Genomic DNA, 23362 nt, shown 5'->3' with positions numbered 1-23362 from the left:
TTCTCAGAACAATCAGCTAATAATTTTATGCAGTTATTAATAAATGTCCTATATGTGGCATTTCATCAAACACTGTAAAAATCTAACCAGAACAGCAAAGCCCTAGGATTCTGAACATAAATAAAGTCCCTTGTCATATTTTACTACAGTAAGTTACACATTTTCTCAGGTATCATTTTTCTAGAAATTGGCTATTTTATTACCAACAGTATTTAACTACTTACATCTTATTTGAAATTTGAAAATACTTGAATAACAATGCTGAGAGCAGCCTACTACAATGCTTGGCACACAGTAGGTGCACAATAAATGAGAATTGCACTGCTAAACTGAGAGTTATTCTGGTACTTCATGTGTTCAGGAAGCTGGCCACTCAGGGCTGAAGAAAAACCCAGGAATTACTGATGTAATATCCTGCTTAGGTAAGGAATGACTAATTCAGTGCTGAATCAAGGTCAGCTATAAATTTAACCTTTCTTAAACAAATGATTCACAGAGAATATTACAGCTAAGTTTCCCTTCAGTGGCCATAATATTTTTATGTCTTATACTATCTTCTGAAAGCATATACCAAAAAGCAAATTCATTAAAAATCCAGAAGATTTCCAGAGAGATAGATAGTATTATTCCTACTTTGTAAGGTAGAAAACTATATAGCTTTAGTAAGATAATTTCCTAAAACACGGAATTTTTATACTGCAGGAGAAATCCAATTATTTCTTTTTGGATTGCTTTCTGTAGATTCATTTGTCAGTCAACATTTGGCTAATACGTCAAAATAATGGATGACTAGTACAGAAACACTCCCTTGGAAGTGAAGTTCAAATTTCATCACTGGCTTGTAGAGAAAAAATTATCAGGAGGCATAAAAGACAACTAAATAGCTATGTGAACTAAGGGAATAGTTCAAGCCTGAACTTATGAGATTCATAAGCAAATTCCAGAATGTTGTAAGTCATATCAAGGTTGAAGGAGAATTAAAAACAAAAAACATTAAGTACTCCCAGGAATTAGAACTCCACATTACTAAAATTTTGTTCATTCTACACAGAGACAGAAAATATACTCTAAGAACATACAATATAATCAAACAACCCCTGCCAAACGCCAGAATAACCCTCCTCTCCTACCTCCTAGAATTTGCAAATGAGTAGCACCCTAGAAATAATAAAGGCCGGCCAATAGGCAAACTGTCTGTTCTTACAGCCTATGGCCCTGATAATTAATACATGATAATAACCCTGATTTTATTCATATTACTATGAAAGTTGGCCTTATGTCAGGCAACTTTTGTAATGATTTGGAGGGCATTACTTTAAGCTAAATGTATTACTTTAATGTAATATACTTCTGCACACTGATGTTCCACAAAGATTCATTCCTTTGCCTTAAATACCCTTTTTCCCATTAAAATGAAAACACAGTAAAATAACTATTATCACTATCATCCTAGGAAAGAAAATAAAATTTCTAACACTACTGACCTTCTAAATGCCAAAGTCAATGAATTCTCCCCAGTAATTACCTTACTTAATACTTCAGATACTCCTCCTCACTTGGAAATTTTTTCCTCCTTTTAGTTTCTAGGATATCTAGTTCTGGTTCTTGTCCTGTCTCTCTGACCACTCCTTCACTGAATCTTTTGGACTCCTTATCAGCCACTCATTCCTTAGACATTTTTGTGCCCCCATGGTTCATCCTTAGTTTATTTCTCACACTTTATTATACAGTTTCCCTTAGTGATCTCATTCATGCCTAGAAAAATGATGATTCCCAAGCCAGTTCTGTGATGTAGAAAGATGTAAAGAGAAACAGCTATCAGCACCACTGGCGATTTTGCTTTCACAACCTGATCCTGTCCCTAGGCCGCAGCTGACCAGACCAGAGATGAACACCTGAGTTAATCTGATTTCCTCTCCCAGAAGCTTTAAAAGTGGGGTTGAGATTGATAGTGGGATTCTTTATTCTCTATTATTGGCCTGAACTGACGACATGTGAAGTCAGAGCTTTATGGGGCCTCAAGTTTGGCTACATGAATAACAAGGGAAAGCCAAACTGCAAAGAGAAAGATATAAAAATGAAGCAGATACACTGAGAGAAGCAGAAATGAGAGATCATACAAAGAAAAGACAGAGTTGGCAAAGGAAACAAAGAAAGTGAGAGTAGGAAAGACTGAAAAAGGCAGCCAGAGACAGAAATATACAGCCAAATGACTCCGGGAAATCTTGACAGCCTTCTAGTTCCTGGTTCTAGTCTCTTCTGAGATGCAACTATAGCTGTTACCTTTGGGTTCTCTGAGACAATCCAGTCTTCCAACAAATTCTCTTTATGTTTAGGCTACTTTGAAGTGGTTCTCTATTACTTATACCCAAAGAACGCCTAAGCATTTACTATTTATGCAATATACATTTTAAGATAACATATGTATTATATACCTATAACTTACAAAGATATCTTAGCCCCATATATTATTTAGAGGTATAAAATATAAAGACTATGTATGTATATGTGTTAAAAAGATTACACAACAAAATATTTACGCATATATATATTCATATATATACACACACACATATATAAATGTACACACACATGTATGTGTAATTGGGTGAGAGGTTACACATGCAACATATGCAAAGCTTGAAATTATTTACTTCTCCCACTCCTATTCCCAAACCTGCTCCTCCTGCTGTATGATGGATTTACCATTCTTCAAATCACCTAAGTCAGATTTGGGAATAATCCCTGACCTTGGAGAGACAGGCACTCTCAACTCCAGCTTCCTTATAATCTATTGCGTACATGTAGCTCTTAACACATTGTTTATATATCTTTCTGTTAACCTATGAGCAGTTTAAGAGTTCAGAGCAGGGTAAGGAGGAAAAGTTACTAACATTTAACATTTTTTTTGAGTACTTACAAAGTACCTGGCATGTTTATAAGAATAAATTAATCACTTTGACTAATTCAAATGATATTTATTATTGTAAATTTTTATGGTGAACATTATAGAGATATATAGAGGGTCAATAAAGAGAATCCTGGCCTTTAATAAGTTTACAATCTAGAAGGGGGAGATTTAGCATACAAAGCACTTCGTGAGTTCAAAGAAAGAAGAGATAACTTATCTAAGATGACAGAGGAAAATAAAAAAACCCTGGGAGAAAAATAACAGCATGCTCAACTTCTACGATCTCTCCTAAATTTTCTGCTATCTGTTTGAACTTTCCAGCTCATTAAGTCTCATGTTGTAAAAATGCAACTTTCCTTCTTATACTTCAGTTCTAATGGTCCCAGAATTGAAAAACCTGTAGCACAGATTTATGTCATAAGAGGAAACAAGTGTTTATAAACTTCAGCATGCTTGCTTATTGGTTAAATCATAAAAAGGAGTTAAAAAGAAATTTACCAGTTCATAGAGAAAGAGAGTGAGTGGATAATAAGGCAGCTAAGATAAAAAGTATTATATTATATTATATTATATTATATTATATTATATTATATTATATTATATTATATTATATTATATTATTTTTTTAAGAAGTTTCGCTTCCTGAAAGCAGGAACTAGATGGAAACACTCTCAGCAATCATAATCCTACATATTTCTGGTTCTTCTTCCAACTCTGACTGCTCTTTTTTAAAATTTGCAAGTGAAGTCCCTCTATCTTCATTTTTCTTTATAAAGATTGTTTTGGCACTTCTGGGTTCTTTACCTTTCCATATTAATTTTGAGATCAGCTTGTTAATTTGTAGGAATTGTATTGAATTTATAGATCAATGTGAAGAGAGTTGTTGTATAAATAACATTGGGTCTTCCAATCCATAAACATGGAATGTCTCTCCATTTATTTAGATTTTCTTTAATTTCTCTCAGCAATATTTTATAGATTTTAGTGTACAAGTCTTGTACTGCCTTCGTTAAACTTACTTCTAAATCATTTGTTCTATTTAATGCTACTGTGATTGGAATTGTTTTCTAATTTCCATATTGGATTGTTCATTGCTAGCATTGCTAGCATATAAATATACTAGCAATATAAATATGAGTTTTGTATATTGATACTATATCCTGCAACCCTGTTGAACTTATTAGTTCTAATAGTATTTTTATGGATTTCTTAGGCTTTCTTATACAGAAGATCATGCCACCTATGAATAAAGACAGTTTTAACTTCTTTCTTTCGAATATTAATGTCTTTTTTTTTTTTTTGCTTGCTTGATGGCACTAAGCAGAATCTCCAGTACAGTGCTGAACAGAAGACAGCAGACATCCTTGCCTTATTCCTGATCTTAGGAGGAAAGCATTCAGTCTTTCACCATTTAGTATGATGTTAACTGTGGGTTTTTGGTAGCTGCTCTTTATCAGGTTCAGGAAGTTCTTTTTTATTCTTAGTTTGTTTATAATTTTTATCATGAATGGGTGTTGGATTTTTGACAAATGCTTTTCTGCATCTATTGTCCTTCATTCTATTACATTTTCAGATGTTAAACCAATCTTGCATTTGTGAGATAAATCCCACTTGGTCGTGGATCTTTTCTACATGTTGCTGGATTCAGTTTGCTGGATTCAGTTTTACCTTGTTAAAGAAATTTTTGTCTATATTCATGAGAGATATTGTTCTATAGTTTTCTTTTTTGGGGGGGTAATTAGTTTTATTTATTTTATTTATTTTTAGAGGAGGTACTGGGGATTGAACCCAGGACCTTCTGCATATTAAGCATGTGCTCTACCACTTGAGCTATACCCTCCCCCTTGTTCTATAGTTTTCTTGTAATGTCTTTATTTGATTTTGGTGTCAGGGAAATGCTACTTTCACAGAATGCATTGGGGGATGCTATTTCCTCCTTTATTTCCTGAAAAGAGTTTGTGAAGGATTGGAATTAGTTTTTGTTTAAATGCTTGTAAGATGACTGCTCTTTTTAATATCTTTAATCTTTGTTAATTCATTGCATCTAGCATAGGGTTTCACCAAAAAAAAATTCAAGAATGAACTGAATTATACAACTACATCCAAGAAATGGCTAAACTAGTATTTAACAGTATCCTAAATTTCAATCAAAGTCACTTTTAAAATGGGAGAATACTATGAAAAACAATCTTACAATTAATTTTAAGTTTAGGAAAATGCACAAATTTACTTACTAGGTAATAGCTCTCTATCAGCAGTCTCTGTGCAGCTGGGATAAGGGTAAAATAGATGGCCTTTCTCTAATGGGTATGGAATCATTCTAAAAGCTGAGGGAAAAAAAATATGTTGACATTCAATTCAATCTCATTTTCATCCTTTACTACAATCAAAGCTATTTTGGAGACATATTTTTATTAAATTTTCATATAGCATTTTATTTTCTGTTTTAGATAGACATTTTAGATGAAAGAAACAAAGTATGCAAAAGAGTGAATAAGGGGAAGAATAAGATTTATTTAGAGAATAGTCACAGTCTGCTGGAATAAAACTAACGGGAGTAGTGGAAGATAAGACTGGCTGTGCCCTTCTTGCCTCAGTCTCCTCATTACAACACAACAGACTTAACTCTCCAGGTATGAATTCCACTTTTTAGGCGAATCACATATAACTGTTGAGGTCCTAACTGTTGGCAACCTAAAAGAGTTCTCAATGGCTCCTAATTTCATATGGGAGCTGTCACCAAAGTTTTCTACGAACAGAGCTTAATCTAGATCAGGGGTCACCGAAGTATCTAAATTAACTATCTAAAGGGGTAACCCTTGGCCAGACCTGGCCCACTATCTGCTTTTATAAATAAAATTGTATTAGAATACAGCCATGCCTGTTTGTTTATGTATTATGTAAGGCTGCTTTCATGCTATAAGAGTTGGGTAGTTGTGACAGAGACTATGGCCCACAAGGACTAAATATTTACCATTTGGCCCTTTACAGAAAAAGTTTACCAATCCCTCACCTAGATTTTATTACCAACTCTTGCAGACTTCTTAAAGAAGAAATCCTTATTGATCTACTCAGCTAGCTGATAACTCACTGAAAACTGTGATAAGGTTATCGTTTTTCCTTTAGTACTTGGCTCTATAAACTTCTGTCAAATATGGATTTTATATTGCTAAAATAAAACATAGTGATTTGTCCTAAGTCACAGAGCAAATCAGTGATAACACTAGGAAACCATTCACAAGATGATTATCTGTGAAATACAGAATAAATAATATACTTATTGAAAACCTGCATGTGCCAAGCAGAACTCTAGGCAACGAAGGTGAAGAGATACAGTACCTGGTTTTGAGGAGCCTATTCACTACTGAGAAAAAAGCAAAAGGAAGTCCCAAAACAGTCAGCATTTCAGTTTTAGTAATCCCAGTTTCATTAATCTGTATATTGTCAATGTCAAGCACAGTGCCTGGCCATCAGCAAAATGTTAATGCAGAGATTCCCAAATGTTCTTGCTTCAAGGACACTTAGTGCCCTTCATGTCTTAGTAATTTGCTATGATGCCCCTATGCTGAAAGAAATATCTAACAATTCCACTTAAGTAGTGGGTCTGAACAACTTTAAAAGTTTATGGTCCAACCACTGACCAGCGACCTGAAAAAAACCTCCACATAAATTGAAGGAAAAAAATAATTACTTCATTTTTAAATAACCATAATTTCTTCCTAATGGGATGTATGAGCCTGTTGGGATTACATAACTTCTCAACCCTTGTAATCACAATGAACACCACATCCTCATTTCCTGCTCCACACTGATTTTTGTTTGGTACTTGTTTTAATTATAGCAACTAACAAAAAGCCAACTTTGCAAAGCTATGAGAACATCGAAAGAAACAGACAATGGAGAGCCATCTAATGTTGAAACTGTGAACTATCTAGCGCTAACAGTTTGAATGGTATTTGACAGATATTGAGTACTGCTATGTTTTCCCTGAAAATTGAAAATATCCCATGGCACTTTTGTGAATTTGCTATTAATACCTCAACATGCCTCAGTGCAAAGTCTGAGAACTGAGGGGTTAGCCAATTTTAGTAAATGAGCATTGCATTTTTTTTTTGAATTTTCCTTGATAGTTGACTTTAAAAAGTTATATATAAGAGATCTGGTAGTTAGCTGAAAATAGTCCAGTTCTCCAAAGAAATGTACAAATGGCCAATTAACACATAAAAAGATGTTCAACGTTACTAATTATTAGGGAAATGCAAATAAAAATCAAAATGAGATACTACTTCACATCCCTTAGGATAGCTATTATCAAAAAACAGAAGATAACAAGTTTTGACAAGGACACAGAGAATGTGAAATTCTTGTGCACTGCCAGTAGAATGTAAAAGGGTGCAGCTGCTACAGAAAATAGTATGGTGGTTCCTCAAAAAAATTAAACATAGAATTATATGATCTAGCAATTTCACTTCTAAGTAGATACTCAAAAGAACTGAGAGCAGGAACTTGAACAGATATTTATGTACCTGCATTCATAGCAGCATTATTCACAACACTCAGAAAGGGAAACAACCCAAATATCCACTGATGGATGAATGGATAAACAAAATGTTGTATATACTTACAATGGAACATTATTCAGCCTAAAAAAGGAATAAAATTCTGACACATGCTACAACATATATGCTAAGTAAAATAAGCCACATACAAAAGGACAAATATGAGTCCACTTATATGAAATACCTAGAGTAGTCAAACTCACAGAAACAGAAAACAGGATGGTTACCAGGGGGCTGGCGAGGAGAGAAGAATGGGACGTTATTTTTTAATGGGTATAGAACTTCAGTTTGGGGTGATGAAAAAATTCTGGGGATGGATGATGATGGCTGCACAACAATGTCAATGTACATAATGTCATTGAACTGTACATTTAAAAATGTTTAAGATGGCAATTTTTATGTTTTACTTATATTTTACCACAATTAAAAACTCTGCTAAAGAATCGAGTTGATACCAGTAATCAGGCAAACAGTTTCATGTTGTATACATATCAAAACAAAACCAAAAAACAAGTCCAATTTTAAAAATATTACAATAGCTTAACCACATTAAAAAACTTATAAACCAAGGGATATCAGTTTTCATTTTCTTTCCTTATAAATACATAATTTAAATGAACATATAGCAGAATACCCTAACAGTTTCTAATTCTGCTTTTCCTAAATGTGGCATCAGTATAAGCACATATTTCTTCTACCAATAGACCAATAAATACCACCAAATCCACTTTGAAACCAATCTGAACAATAAATCCTTAAGGAAACTCAATCTCATTAAAAAAGACTGCCTGCGAATGCAAAGAACAGTGAGATTAGTGTTGCATTTGGAAAAGAATACTTACTGCCTTCCCACGTACACTGTAACAGATTAAGAGCACCTTCTATTCGCTTCCAGTGCTGAAGATGAAAGAACGCATAGGCAATTGCTTCACTATCACCCCGTTTCAGAATGTGTTCTGGAGGTAAAATGAGACTTTTCATTTCTAGCAAATACTAGAAAAATAACACACACACATAGACACAACACAGTAAAAAAGAAAAATTAAATTATGTTAGATTCAAATATCCACAAAAATGTAGATTCAAATTTTATAAAGTTTGATTTAAAAAATCAAATTTTATAAAGTTGACTTAAAAAACAAACATTAAGCTAGTTGAAATGACATGGGGAGCCTACTGAAAACATATATAAAATACTCATATATATAAATATGCAAATTCCAAAGATCAGAATATTCCTATAAGTAAAAATAAGGTGATAAGTGCTTTATGTGCAACTTGGCTAAACACAAAATAGAAACTCAAGCTGAAGAAATAATGTGAGAGTAAATTATGTATTTTTCCAAAAAAGAATAAGTGTAAAAAATTATAAAGCACAATTTTGGAACAACATGTTATGGTAACATTAAATTTTTTTTCTTTATTCCCATTTTACAGTGAAGGAACTTAACTGTTAAGAAGTTCAAGTAAATTAATATTTACTAAACACAAAGCACTATGCTTGTTAGGGAATACCAAAACACTACTCTCTGGAGCTTCCTAATGTAATGAGAAAGACAGATTCCTCAAGTTAATAATTATAACCAGACTATGGTAAGAGCTTCATGAGAGGTATAAATACATAAAGGAATATGCATAGGTGGTATTCATTTTTTAATTTAGTTTTTAAATAACCACTTTATTGAGATATAACTCACATACTTTACAATTCACCCAATTAAAGTATACAATTCATGCGAGAGGGTATACTCAGTGGTAGAATGGGGGCTTGGCATGTACAAGGTCTCATGTTCAGTCCCTGGCACCTCCACCAAAAGAAATAAATATAAATAAATAGATAAACCTAATTACCCCCTCACACACAAAAACGAAACAAAACAAAACAAAATTAAAGTACTCAATCCAATGGTTTTTAGGATATTCACAGGTGCAACCATCACAATTTTTGAACATTTTCATCACTTCAAAAGGAAACTCTGTACTCCTCAGTTACCACCCTCTACCCCCATCCCCCTAAACTCTAAGCAACCACTAATATACTTTCTGTCTCTATAGATTTGCCTATTCCAGATATTTCATGCAAGCAGAATTACATAATCTATGGTCTTTTGTGACTGGTTTCTTTCACTAAGCATACATCCATGTTGTAGAATCTATCAGTACCCCAATTCTTTTTGTGGCTGAATGATACTCCATTGTATGGATAGACCACATTTGTTTATCCATTCATCACTTGATGTACATTTGGTTATTTTCACCTTTTGGCTATTATGAATAATGCTGTAAGAAACATTCATGTATGAATTTTTATGTGAATATAGGTTTTCATCTCTCTTGGGTATATACCTAGGAGCAGAACTGCTAGGTCATATGGTAACTCCATGTTTAAGAGGTATTAATAATGATTTAAACCACTTGATAGAATTTGGGATTTGAGCTGATAAATAAAGATAGGTGGAATATGGATGAGCAGATTGGGGAGTGTGGTGGGGACAAGAACAGGAGGACATATTCAATGTACAGGGACAACTTAAACAAAGACACTGAGCCAGGAAAGCACAGTGCAAGATGCATTTAAGTGATTAGTGAGCATGCCTGTTAAAGAAGTTTCAGCCTATCAATTCTTATTCACATATGAAATTAAATTTTACCTTAAACTCTTGAAGAAAATACTTGCCTTAATATTACAGTCCATAACAAAAGCAGCATAATCAGTTATTGCACCAATCAAATGTACTAATTACATGAAGAAAGATGCAAAATTCACCACTTACACATCAACTTTATTATGAAAGTGGTCAACCTCAAACAAAATCTTTTAAAAATAGTTAGCTAACTACTTTTTCCAAAGACTTAAGCCAGAGTACACCTCCCCTACTAGACTAGGTTTGAAACGACCTCTTGGGTTCTCAATAATTTGATACCAAATTATGCATCATAAGGTCCAAACCACATTAACTTCTATTATAAAATATAAAAAGAGAACTATTTCAAAGGTGTCTTAAAAGATACATTCTTATATCTTAAATTCTAAGTTCTTCAGGTTGTTACACAAACTAATGAGATAAAACCACATGAACAGCTGAATTTGTGAAACACTTTGCAAAACTGCTACAAACAGGAACTATTCTAAAAACAAAAAATTGCAGTGGCTTCAAATGTTAAGCCTTAGGTTATTAATCAATACATATGTACTCTTGGTATTAATACACCTAAAGTAATTTTTCTTTTTTGTTTATGGAATATGCCTTTTTAACACTTACTGAGCTTAATACCCATCTTTAATTACTCTTTCTCCTATAGTCCAATAAAGTTGAAATTAAAAAGCAAAGAGATAAAAGAATTATTACTCTTAATCTTGATGTCTGGTCCTCTCCTCAAAGTGTAAGAATGCAGTCTGCTCATCAATTTATTTTAGCAGATGTCACAAGCTATGAGATTATTTACTAATCCAGTTTGGGGACTTAACATTTCCCATTCAGTTTCTTAAAGGAATGCAGCAGAGGTTGCGTCCTGGTCAAGCAAAGCCCATTTGCTGCCTGGCTGGGTTCTCTCCCCTTAGTGCCTTGGGCCTATATTCAGGAGGGTAATATTCTTTCTAATCCTCTTTAATCCTTGCCCATTTTTTTAAAACACAGTAAAAGATCACTCACACCAGGCGGCTGTGGGAAAATGGACTCAAATAGCTGACCTCTGACATGACTCCTTATGCTCTTTGCAAGTGCACTAAGGGCTTCTTCAGTAGGAAGTAAAGAAAATGAAGCAATCACAGTGGAATCTCCATCATAAAAAGAATATTTTATTTTCAGAGAGGTTTAATACTTAAACCAAGTCCTTTCTATTTAAAGTTCTGCTTTATTTTAAAGATTAAAATATCTTAAATTATTTTCAGTGAATTTGAGAATTCTGAAGCATTAAACTAAATCCTACCTTGGTAGCCACTTAGCAAATGGTAAGCAAAGATATTAAGTTGACAATTATTCAGTAAAACTTATATGATAAAAAAGTATCAACTTAATATTTCTAAAAAATATGCTTTTGAATAGCAACTGTATATATTTTTCTGCTGTGTAATAATCTAAGTGACAATTCAGATAATTAACAGTAATCAAACAGGTATGACACATTAATTAGCAAATGATACTTCAGGATTTTATATTAAAAAAACTTTGCTATTTAATAATTTAAAATTTTTCCTTAGGCTACTTTATTTTTTATCATGTTTTACCTACCAGCAAATGTCCTTTCCAATTTGACTTTAAAGCAATTCTTATTTTTCAGTTTCTAATAGAACATGCAAATAAAATTTCACCCTCAAAATAAAAAGGGTATTTTTCAGTTTAAGGAAAATGTACTTAAAGTAGGTAATTATGGGATCATTACTTATTTTATTTCCTCAACAAAGTGCTACTGAGGAATTTCTGCTACCCAAAATAAGCTGTAGGTTACTGCACAATAGAAACTGTATCCTTCATTCTACTTCAGCATCTAGCATATTACACTACCCAAAGTAGGCACTAAAATAATTATAAAATAATTACAGCTAAAATGTCCTCAAACTCATATCTATATTTCAAATTTTTACTTAAATATATTTTCTAATTCTCTGCACAACCTAAAAACAAAACAAAAACAAAAAAATTCCGCTAGCAAGACTTTACTTTTTTATGAAGACTATGAAAAGTTAAAAACTGAGGAGTGGTTTGTTTTATTTTTGGTCCTTTTTTCGCTTATGAAAGTACATGCTCACAGTACGAATATGCAAACATTGCAGAGTTACATGGAAAATAATTTATTACAAGATTGGAGAATAAATGAATAAAGACAATAATTTGTTTTATGTTTGTCTGGATTTTTTTTAAGCACAATATACTGACTGTACTTTTCTTAAAAAGAGAATCAAACCGTTAAGCAACTCACTTTTTACTTCACAATATATCTTGTGTATCTCTTTCTGTCTCTATAGAGATCTAACTCATCATTTAAAAATACTGTATAGTAGTCCATTAAAAGCTGAGTTATTTTTTAAGAAATAAGGTCATGCTGAAATTGTACTACTGTCCTCAAAAGGCCCAAAGTGATATAATTTACCAAACTCATAAAATGTTAAGTGAATTAAAAATTACAAAATGAGGTGGGATCTAAAATTTTATTTTCTTTAACTTAGGTCTTTATAGTAATGCAGATCTAAACTACAGACATGTCTGTTTACCAAACACTTATTAAATGCCTGTATTTGCTAAGCAGAGTATCAGACATAAAATGATGAGTAAGACAAGAGTCCTGCTTTTTAAAAATCTCACAAGGAACTAAGGGAGACACATACAAACAGACAAAAAAAAAAAAAAAAGAGAGAGAGAGAGAGATAATGAAGAAACAGAGGAGAGAGCCATTACCTCCTGGTTGGGAAAAATGGGAAAGACACTTCTATGAAGGAGGCAACAGATGAGCAAGATCTTGAAAAAAGAGCAGAAACTTGCCAAGTGGAGAAGAGACTGAGTATATGTACATAGGTAAGGAGTCATAATGAGACCTGGCCAATCTAGGGAATAGTAGCACTGGGGATAAGGTGCAAGGCAGAAGTGGCAAGGAGTGAGGGTGGAGGCAGATACTGGACCCAGACTGTGAAGGTTTCTATAATGCAATACTAAGGTTGGTCCTTATCCCATAGGCAACAGGATACAAGCAGAGCTCTTTAAGGCAATGGCCAGAGTAGAGAGGGGTTGATGGCAGGGAGACCACTGAGGAATCTATTTTAATAGTCCAAGCAAAAGATGATAAAGCATTTGTCCTTACTGTATTTTTATACATATATCTGTATATTTAAAGATGCACAGAAAGTGTTTGGAAATATATACATCAAACATAAACAGTGGTTACTTGAAAGAAGTAGAATTGGGACAGAAAAAACAGGAGAATTTTACTTTATAAACTTCTAAAGGCTCTGAATTTTCTAAAAAGCACTCATTTTATAATAATAATAATCTTTCAAAAAAACAAGTAGTGAAGGTGCACAATGGACAGTGACAGCAGAGATGGAGTAGATGGCTAGATCTCAAAGACGTTTCAAAGGTTATAATATGAATTGGTAATTTGGAAAAGGCAGAAGTAAGGATTCATTAGAGAAGAGTATAAAAAAGCCATAAATCAAAAATATAGAAATAAGGAAGGAGAGGCAAGTTGGAGAACAGTCTTAAAAATAATTTTTTTTAAAATTCAGTTTGAGACACATTAAAGTGTCTGAGGTACCCAACATACATCCAGGTAAAAATTTCCACTACTAGATAGAGATGAGGAAGGAAGCTAGAGTTAAAAGACACAGATTTGGAAATTATCAGCAAATAAAATACAGTCAAAGACATAAACCAAGGCTGGTACCTATTATGCGTTGCAGGATATTCCATATTACTTTCAAATCACCTTACTGTTATATGTGGAATAAATCAGAAATTGCTTGGGCCAATTTTAACTAGTATTCAACTATGGACAATATATGCAAATAATTACTCAAGTCTCTTGCTTTTCAGTAAAAATATTAAAAATTAAGGCTACTTTGGAAGATATAGTTAAAAAGACATAATGATGTATGGTCTGATGGTTTCTTTTATAACTCTAAACCCATACCTATGCTTACACTCAAATTCACTTTAATTTCGAATTGCTTTGATCTTTATCATTTATCTTTAGATTACTTTGTTTCTATTACTTTGTAAATCTTACAACAGCTTTTGACCAAAAGCAATATAATTCTGACCTCAAGTAATGATAATGCTTTATAATCTTCCTCTTAAAAGCAGAGGTTAAAGAAAAATCTCTCTGAAGGCATCTGAAATTAAGGTACTTTGCTCTTGATCAGTCATGCACACCAAGAGCCAATTTATCTCTGCAATTAGTTTTCTCAGTGCACATTCTATGAGATTGGACAGGCAGGCCGAATGCAGAGAGTCCACATGGAGGTGTATTTGAGGGGAGACTAGAAACAGTTCCCAGACAGAAAGTAAACAGAACTACAGTATGGATACACTGAAAAACATAATACTACCTAAGAGCCTCAGGAGCAAAGGGAAGGTGATCTTACACTGAAAGGAGGAAAAAAAGGAGGCTAAACAGGGCATGTGCCTTAGGAAAATTTCTTTCCACATCACCCTACACAGCAGCACCTCGAGAGATAAGCATTTCATATCTCAACCCTTCCACCTGGGCCACAGTACAATATAATGGAAAGACAAATGCCTCACTATGCTCTAAGTTTGAGTCACAGACTTTAATACCACTTTCCTTTTCTCCCTGTACTCCTATTATGCCACCAGAAGCTTAATCGAGGGCCCATTTCCCTCATCTTTTATATATGCTTCTTTAATATAGATAGTTTGGCCAAAGAAATGTAAGCTGGCTGCCAAAGAGACAGTAGTATCTTCTCTGATGGATGGGGCTCATAATATCCTCAGGCTTCAATTTCTGATCAACCAGAATGGATTTTACCTTTATTTTATCTTTATTTATTATTTATTTTTAAAATTCCCCTTGTGCTTATAAAAATCTCCTGGCATGGTCTACTTTCTCAGGAGTACAATATCAAAAACAATTTTATTGTAAAATAAGAAATAATAATTTTTAAAAGCTACAGATAACATATTTCTAAACGTGTACTCAAGTTGTAGAGATTTACTAAACAAGTTTTTATTATTGTTTTGCTTTTAAATGTTCTGCTTTACTCTTCCCCCAAGGGCTGCTTCTGTATGACACAAATAAATTGTCCTCAGGTATTAAGCATTTCAAACTAGTTACTTCCTAACTGTCTCAATATCTTCACCTCATCTCAACATAGGAATCCCTAAATCTTAAATATTCTAAAGTACTAAAATAATATTCACAAGGGAAGAGTACATAATGGAACAGCTTAAACAGGAAAAAAATGGTAATAGAGCAATAAAGCAATGGTAACCATAACAATCAACACTGTTGCCTGACACTCAGACATTGTGTTTTAATTACAAGGCATGATACGTTTGGACAGTGCTTTCCATGCTGAGTCAGATTCTTTTTTTTATTGAGGTATAACTTAAAAATGGTAAAATGCACATATCTTAAGTATGCAGTTAAATGAGTTTTGAAAAATGTAGATGAGCAACACCATCACCTCAAAAAGTTGTCCTTTCCAGTTAATCCCCCTACCCTGACCACCTGAGGCAACTATATCCTAATTTCTAGCACAATAGATCACTTTTGTTTTGCTGTGTTTTACTTTTGCATTCTGCTATTCTCTTTTATTTATTTTTTAACAACTTTATTATGGTATGATTTCTGTATAGTAAACTACACATATTTCAGATGTACAATTTGATGAATTTTAATACAGGTATACACTAATGAAACCACCACCACAATCAAGATAGCTAACATTTCATCACTCCCCAAGAGGAGCAAATTTCAAATTTCCAATTTACCCCTTCCTGCCCCTTTACCCTCAGTAACCATAAGTTTGTTCTTCATGTCTGTGAGTCTGTTTCTGTTTTGTAGTAAGTTCATTTGTGTCCTTTCTTTTAGATTCCATATACACTTTTGCCTTTTCTTGAACATCACATAAATGGAATCATTCATTACATACTCTTGAGATTCATCTAGTTTTTGCTGTATCAGTACTTCTTTTCCTTTTATTGCTAAATGAATTTTTATTTTCTTGGGTGTATACCTTGGAGTAGAACTTCTGGGTCACAGGGTGAAGTATATGCTTAACTTTATAAGAAACTGCCAAACAGTTTTCCAAAGTGGTTGTATCAGTTTATATTCTTAGCAGCAATACATTAGAGTCCTAAATGTTCCACATTCTTACCAGCATTTTATCAGTCTTTTTAATTACAGCCATTCTGATAGACATGATTATAATTTTATATTGCATTTCCCTGATAATCAAGGATGGTGAGCATCTCTATATGTGTTTATTGGACATTCTAATATCTTTTGTAAAAAAAACAGTTTAGAGCTTTAGCTTTTTAAACTTACATAGTTATCAAAGGAATAAAGCCAACCACACAATAAGAATCAACAGAAAGGAATAATCCGATCATAAAGAACAGTCAAATGTGCTTACACATATTCAAGAAATCAATCATCTAAGTTATAAATAATAAGTAGTTCATTTGTGTCCTTTTTTTTTTTTTTAGATTTAGCAACATCATATGGCATTTTTCTTTCTCTTTTTGGCTTACTTCACTTAGAATGACGACCTCCAGGTCCATACACGTTGCTGCAAATGGCATTGTTTAATTCTTTTTTATGGCTGAGTAGTATTCCTATATATATATATATATATATATATATATAAATATATATATATATATATATATCCCACAACTTCTTTATCCAGTCACCTGTTAATGGACATTTGGGTTGTTTCCATGTCTTGGCTATTGTAAATAGTGCTGCTATGAGCACTGGGTGCATGTATCTTTTCTAATTATATTTTCCTCTGGGTACATGCCCAGGAATGGGATTACTGGATCATATGGTAAGTCTATTTTTAGTTTTAAGGAACCTCCACACTGTCCTATATAGTGGCTGCACCAATTTACATTCCCACCAACAGTGTAGGAGAGTTCCTTTTTCTCCACACTCTCTCCAGCATTCATTGTTTGTAGACTTTTTAATGATGGCTATTCTGACTGGTGTGAAGTGATATCTCATTGTAGTTTTGATTTGCACTTCTCTAACAATTAGTGATGTTGAGCATATTTTCATGTGCTGTTGGTCATCTGGATGTTTTCTTTGGAGAGATGTCTATTTAGGTCTGCTGCCCATATTTTGATTGGGTTGCTTATTTTTTTTTGATATTAAGGTGTATGAGCTGTTTGTATATTTGGAAATTAGTCCCTTGTTAGTCTCATTATTTGCAAATATTTTCTTCCATTCTGTAGGTCTTTTTGTTCCTTAGCTGTGCAAAGGTTTTAAGTTTAATTAGATCCCATTTGTTTATTTTTGCTTTTATTTCCATTACTCCAGGAGCTGGTTCAAAAAATATACTGCTGCAATTTAGGACATTCTAATATCTTCTTTTCTGAAGTAACTGTTCAAGGCTTTTGACCATTTTTCATATTAAGTTGTCATTTTGTATTTATACATTCTGGATATGAGTCCTCTGACAAATTGCAAAAAAAATTTTTCCTGTTTGTGGCTTGCCTTTTCATTTTCTTAACACTGTCATCAGTGAGAATGGGGAGTGACTACTAATGGTACAATTTTCTTTTAGGGGTCATAAATATGTTCCAGAATTAGACAGTGGTGATGATTGTATAACTGTGTGAATATACTAAAACCCACTGAACTGTATACTTTAAAAGGATGAATTATATGGTATGTGAATTACATCAAGTTAAAAAAAGAATATCTTTTATAAAACACCTTGACAGTTGGATAATAAAAAATATGAGACATGAGAATGACTGAAACAGGATGCTATGGAATATTTAAAATACATGAAATATTTTCTATTATAAAATTTTCAAAACTGATAATTTCTGTATAGTAGCTGAAAGATACACAGTATTTTTCTTGTTTGGAGACTAAAACAAAATGTTTGTTGAACCAAAGTCATACTTAGGTAATGAAGAACAAGTCAGAAAACATGAAAACATGCTGTTCTAATTTTTACTGTCACTGTCATAGTTACTGTACACTGAAATTCACTCAGTAGATTTAAAAAATCTGTATAAGCAATCAATATTGATGAAATATCTAAAGCAAATTCATAGTCTGAAGAGATTTATGTTATCTTTTTCTACTGCACTTCTAATAGCTTCCAGCTTTAACAAATTGCAAGCCACTTCTGTTGTAGTTATGTGGAAAGCTGCCAAAATAGTTCCTGCTAAAACAGCTTTATTCCTTGCCATTTTACCTGTAAGAGTCATAAAACATACAACAAAATTTGCCTAATAAATTTGTAAGAATAAAAAAGATTTTAAAATATAAATATATATATTTAAATGTCACTGTTCATTTGGTTAAATAAGTTATCACAACCCACTATAGAAGTTTGAGGAGGAAAATTCCTTAAGCCCTTTATGTTTGCTGGCTCCAGCTGAGAGAATCAGGAATAGAGACCACAACAGAATATTTATATATACAGATAGATAGAAAGAGAGAGAGACTATTTGTACATACTTCATCACTTGTAAAACTGTAGCAAAAATAGCCACAAATTCCAGAGCTCTCCCACTTCATATAATACTAATGCTATGTAAGTGGGATATTATGCAAATGGTTGGAGATTAAAATTTCCCCCAGAAAACCTTAATAATTATCCTGTTTGATAAGACCTAGCTTAAACTGCCTATCCACAAACAATAATGTAAGGTTACAGCACCATTCTACTTAGTTGGATATTTTGATAGAGTTGAACTGTCAACTGGCTTTGACATTTAGTTGAGAGGAAAATACGTAAATTTCTACCTGCAAATAAAAGTGATTTTTAAATGTTGCAGTATATACATATTACATACTTATTAAATGTATACTTATATTTAATTAAATTATGTATTTTATAGTTTTATTGCAGTATACTTTACATAGCACAAAATTCAACACTGTTGGTATAGTTCAATGATTTTTAGTAAATTTATATAATTGTGCAACCATCACCACAAAAAGTTCCCTTATGCCTCTTTGCAGTCAATCCCCATTCCCACCCCAAGCCCCAGGGAACCACTGATCTGCTTTTTGTGTCTGCAGTTTTACCCACTTCAGAAATTTCATATGAATGGAATCATTTATGTTGTTTTTTGTGTCTGGTTTCTTTCATTTGGTATAAAGTATTTGAGGTTCATCTATGTTGTTGCATGTACTTACAGTTTGTTCGTTTTTAGTGCTAGAAAGTGCTCCATTGTATGGATATATCACTATTTATTCATTAACCTGTCATTGGATTGTTTCAAGTTTTTTGCTACTCTGAATAATACTGCTACAAACACTTTCATATGTCTTTGTATAGACATAGGTTTTTCACTGCTCTTGGGTAGATGCTTAGAAATGGCATTTGATGCATCTTATGGTACGTATATGTTTAACTGCAAAACTGTTTTCCAAAGTAGCTATTTTTTTAGTAATAGCTATTACTATTTCACATGCCCAGCAGCAATGTATGCATTTTCTCTACATTCTTGCCAACACTCGATATTGTCAGTTTTTGTGAGCATAGCCATCTAGTAAATATAAAGTAATATCACACTGTAATTTTAATTTGTATTTTCCCAATGATTAATCGTGCTGAGTATCTTTTCATGAGCCTTCTTTGATGGCTAATTCATACACGTTCTTTGATGAAGTGACTATTCAAATCCTTTGCCCAAGTTTTAATTGAGTCGTTTGTCCTTTTATTATTGAGCTATAATGAGTTCTTTTTTAAAAGTTTTGGATATAGAACTTTAACAGATAAAAGACTTGCATTTCCTCCCAAGTCTTTGGCTTGACTTTCCATTTTCTTTATGATAAATTCAACATTTTAAGCAGTCCAACTATCAATTTTTTTCTTTTATGGATCATGCTTTTGAAGAAATCTTTGTCTAACCTCAAATCACAAAGATAATCTTCCCTTCTAGAAATTTTATAATTTTACCTCTTACCTTTAGATCCATGATCCAATGTGAGTAATTTTTTATATGGTATGAGGAAAGGGTCTAGGTTCCTTTTTCTTTCTTTCTTTTTTTTAATACACACCTGATTGTTCCCGCACTATCTGTTGAAAAGACTATCCTTTCCCTATTGAATTGCCTTGGAACTCTTGCTGAAAATCAACTGACCACAATTATGTGAGTTTATTTCAGAATTCGCTATGTCTTTATTGATCTCTATTTCAATCTCTATTTTCAATCTTTATAGCCAATATTATACTATCTTAATTACTGTAGCTTTAAAATATCTTGAAATTGGGTAGTATAAATCCTCCAACTTTGTTCTTCTTAAAATTATTTTGGCTATTCTAGATCCTTTGCATTTCCATCTAAATTTTAGGATGAGCTGGCCAATTTTTACAAACAAGCCTACTAGGATTTCAATAGGAATTGCACTGAATCTATAGATCAATTTGGGGATAATTGTGATCTTAACAATACTGAGTCTTCTAATCCTTAAACATGGTACACATAACTCCATTTATTTAAGTCTTCTTCAATTTTTCTCATAATTGTTTTGTAGAGTTTCAGTATATATGTGTGTTTTTTAACTTGAAAAAAATATTGCTAAAAGCATCATAGATTATTTGGACAGATTAAATATGGAGATTAATATATATTACCTATCCAACAATTTAATTTTATAATTTGGAATATGCCTAGGATTTCCACTACCCTCCTGTCACCCAAGTGCCTCCAGCAGTAGTTCTGAAAACCAAAGTACAACATACAGTATCAGAATTGTTACTCCTGAAGCAGAAAAGAACCATAGGGAGCAGATAGTTCATATTTTGTCATTTTGAGTGGCAATTAAATAAAATTTTTTTAGACATCTTAATCATTTATTTGACTTGAATAGCTCTGATTAATAACTGCTGCTTATCTCCTCACACAAGGAACAGATTTCCATCTCATCTTGGATAATGACAGTAACAATCACTTCTGTAAAGCTTATTACATGTCCAGCACTCTTCTAAGCACTTTAAAGATGTGAACTCATTTAATCTTAATAACAACTCTAAGAGGTAGGAAATATTATCCTCATTTTACACATGAGGAAACTCAAGACCAGAGAAGTTAAGTAACTTGTTCAAGGTCATACAACTAGGAAGTAGCGGAGTCAGAATTCAAACCCAGGCGGTTTACTTGCAGAATACATTCTCTTAAAAACTCTGCAGCACAAGAGAGCAGAGCATTTCATATAAAAGTATTTTCATAACTCTCCTTCCCATAATGGAAGGCTGGGTAATTCAGACCAGCCCTCCTAGACAGCTAGGAAAGCTGGTCAAAATATTTTAAAAAATCAAATCAAATATATCAGAGAATTTACAAAGGGTAAAGAGTACAGGGAACTATATTCAATAACCAGTAATAGCCTATAATGGAAAATGAATATGAAAAGTATATATATATATATATATATATATACACACACACACACACACACACATATATTATATATATATATATACACACTTATATATATATATATACATTTGAGTCACTATGCTGTACACCAGAAATTAACACTACATTATAAACAGACTATACTTCAATTTAAAAAAAATTAAAATAAAAAAAAGGTAAAGAATTACTAGGCCATAGTCCAAAGAAGGCAGAAATAAGAAAAGTAAGCTACACTTGGAGCTTCTTTTATTCTAGAGACATTTGCCAATTCTGGAAAACATGGCTAGAAGGCTGTTCAGCCATTTTGCCACTTTCATAAGACTAGAGGAACAAAAATCAAAGTTCAAGGCCTATCAAGGGTGAGAGCCCTGGCAAACCTTTAGGACTGGATTGGGACCCTGAAGGGCTGCACCTTAGGAATAAGGGTGAACCAGAAAAAAAAAACCCAACAGTTTCATGGACCCAGTCCAGTTTCAAGTCATCTGGATAGACCAGAAAACATTAATTCCTGAAACTGAATTGAGGGGATCCTGTCCTGCTAGTGCTTCTTCCAGGCATCTATGGACAAAGAAAATCCTCTCTGAAGGAAGGTAATATTATTTGAGGTTTCAAGCTATTTCTAACATTTTTCAGGTAAAATATCTGGCATGTAGTCAAAGAAAATTGGGCATAAGACAAAACAAGACAATATGAACATGATATAGCATAAAAAACAGATAATAAAAACAGATATCCAGAAGTTCTAGACACTGGGATTACCTGAGAAAGACTTTAAGGTAACTACTTTAGACCATTCTCAAAGATAAAAAAAACTATATTTAAATTTTGGGCAGAGAATTAGAAACTATAAATAATACAGGAGATATGAAAAATAAACAGAAATTCAGGAACTGAAAAATGTTTCAAAGGGGTGAAATCACACAGAGAATATTCTCTGGCCACGATGCAATTATGCCAGAAATCATTGATAGAAAGATAATCTTCATATGATTGGAAGTTAAGAAATACACAATTAAGTGGAATAAATAAATTTCCAAATCAAAGAGGAAGTCATCATGGAAATCAGAAAATATTTTGAACTAAATTACATAAAAAATAATGCTATACTATGCAGTTAAAATTGTACTTAGAGTGTGGTTTATAGACTTAAATGGATATATTAGAAAGAAGAAAGACTGAAAATTAATAAGTACCTTTATAAGAAGATACAAGAAATTAAAAAAAAAAATAGGGCCGAAGAAAGTTGAAAGAAGTTGAAAGTTGAAAGAAGCCCACAAAGAGCAGAAATGAATGACCCAGAAAACAATTAGTAGAAAGGATCAACAAAGCCAGAGCTGGGTTCTTTGCAAAGACTAATAAAATTGATAAATCCCTGGGGAATCCAATAGAGGGGGGGTGGGGAGGTAGCCAGCATTATGAATTAAAAAGCGGATATTACAACTGATCCTGCACATGTTAACAAGGTAATGAAAAATTTTATAAAATCTTTATGCCAATAAATTTGAAAATTTTGATGAAATAAATTCCTAGAAAAATACAACTTACTAAAAACTAACACAAGAAACAAAAAAAAGCGAATAGTATGGAATGGTTAAAGAAACTGAATCTGCAATTAAACTATTAAACTAAAGAAATGAAATTTATAGAGAAAATCCTTCTCACAAAGAAAACTTCAGAATCAGATGGCCTTATCAGCAAATTCTACCAATTATTGAAGGGAGAAATAATTTTAATTTTTACACAAATCATTCCAGAGAATGATAAAGGAGGGACTACTCCTTAACGTGTCTTATAAAATCAGTAGTAAAGGAGAAGTATATACT

General features: G+C 32.8%; 1 protein-coding gene and 1 non-coding gene across 4 annotated transcripts in view; both read right to left on the bottom strand.

The window, feature by feature from the left end:
- The window catches only part of ST7L (suppression of tumorigenicity 7 like), a 72008-nt gene that overhangs the window by 17547 nt on the left and 31099 nt on the right, over positions 1 to 23362 (bottom strand). For 2 of the 3 annotated variants that reach the window (XM_006217811.4, XM_031680289.2), the window contains exons 12-13: positions 8313 to 8463; positions 5146 to 5238 (exon numbers count right to left, since the gene is read on the bottom strand). In XM_006217811.4, coding sequence (XP_006217873.3) covers positions 5146 to 5238; positions 8313 to 8463 — 244 coding nt within the window. Of the gene's footprint in view, positions 1 to 5145; positions 5239 to 8312; positions 8464 to 18309; positions 18362 to 23362 lie in introns of those variants that run through there. The other variant, XM_072967983.1, reaches the window with a different exon arrangement.
- On the bottom strand, positions 4679 to 4752 carry TRNAI-AAU (transfer RNA isoleucine (anticodon AAU)). Its single transcript has one exon. It is a non-coding gene; the product is annotated as a tRNA-Ile (tRNA).

The sequence above is a fragment of the Vicugna pacos genome, chromosome 9 (genome assembly GCF_048564905.1).
Source record: "Vicugna pacos chromosome 9, VicPac4, whole genome shotgun sequence".
Classification (NCBI taxonomy): Eukaryota; Metazoa; Chordata; class Mammalia; order Artiodactyla; family Camelidae; genus Vicugna; species Vicugna pacos.
The sequence above is the reverse complement of the archived record's forward strand: the minus strand, read 5'-3'. Positions and strand labels throughout refer to the sequence as shown.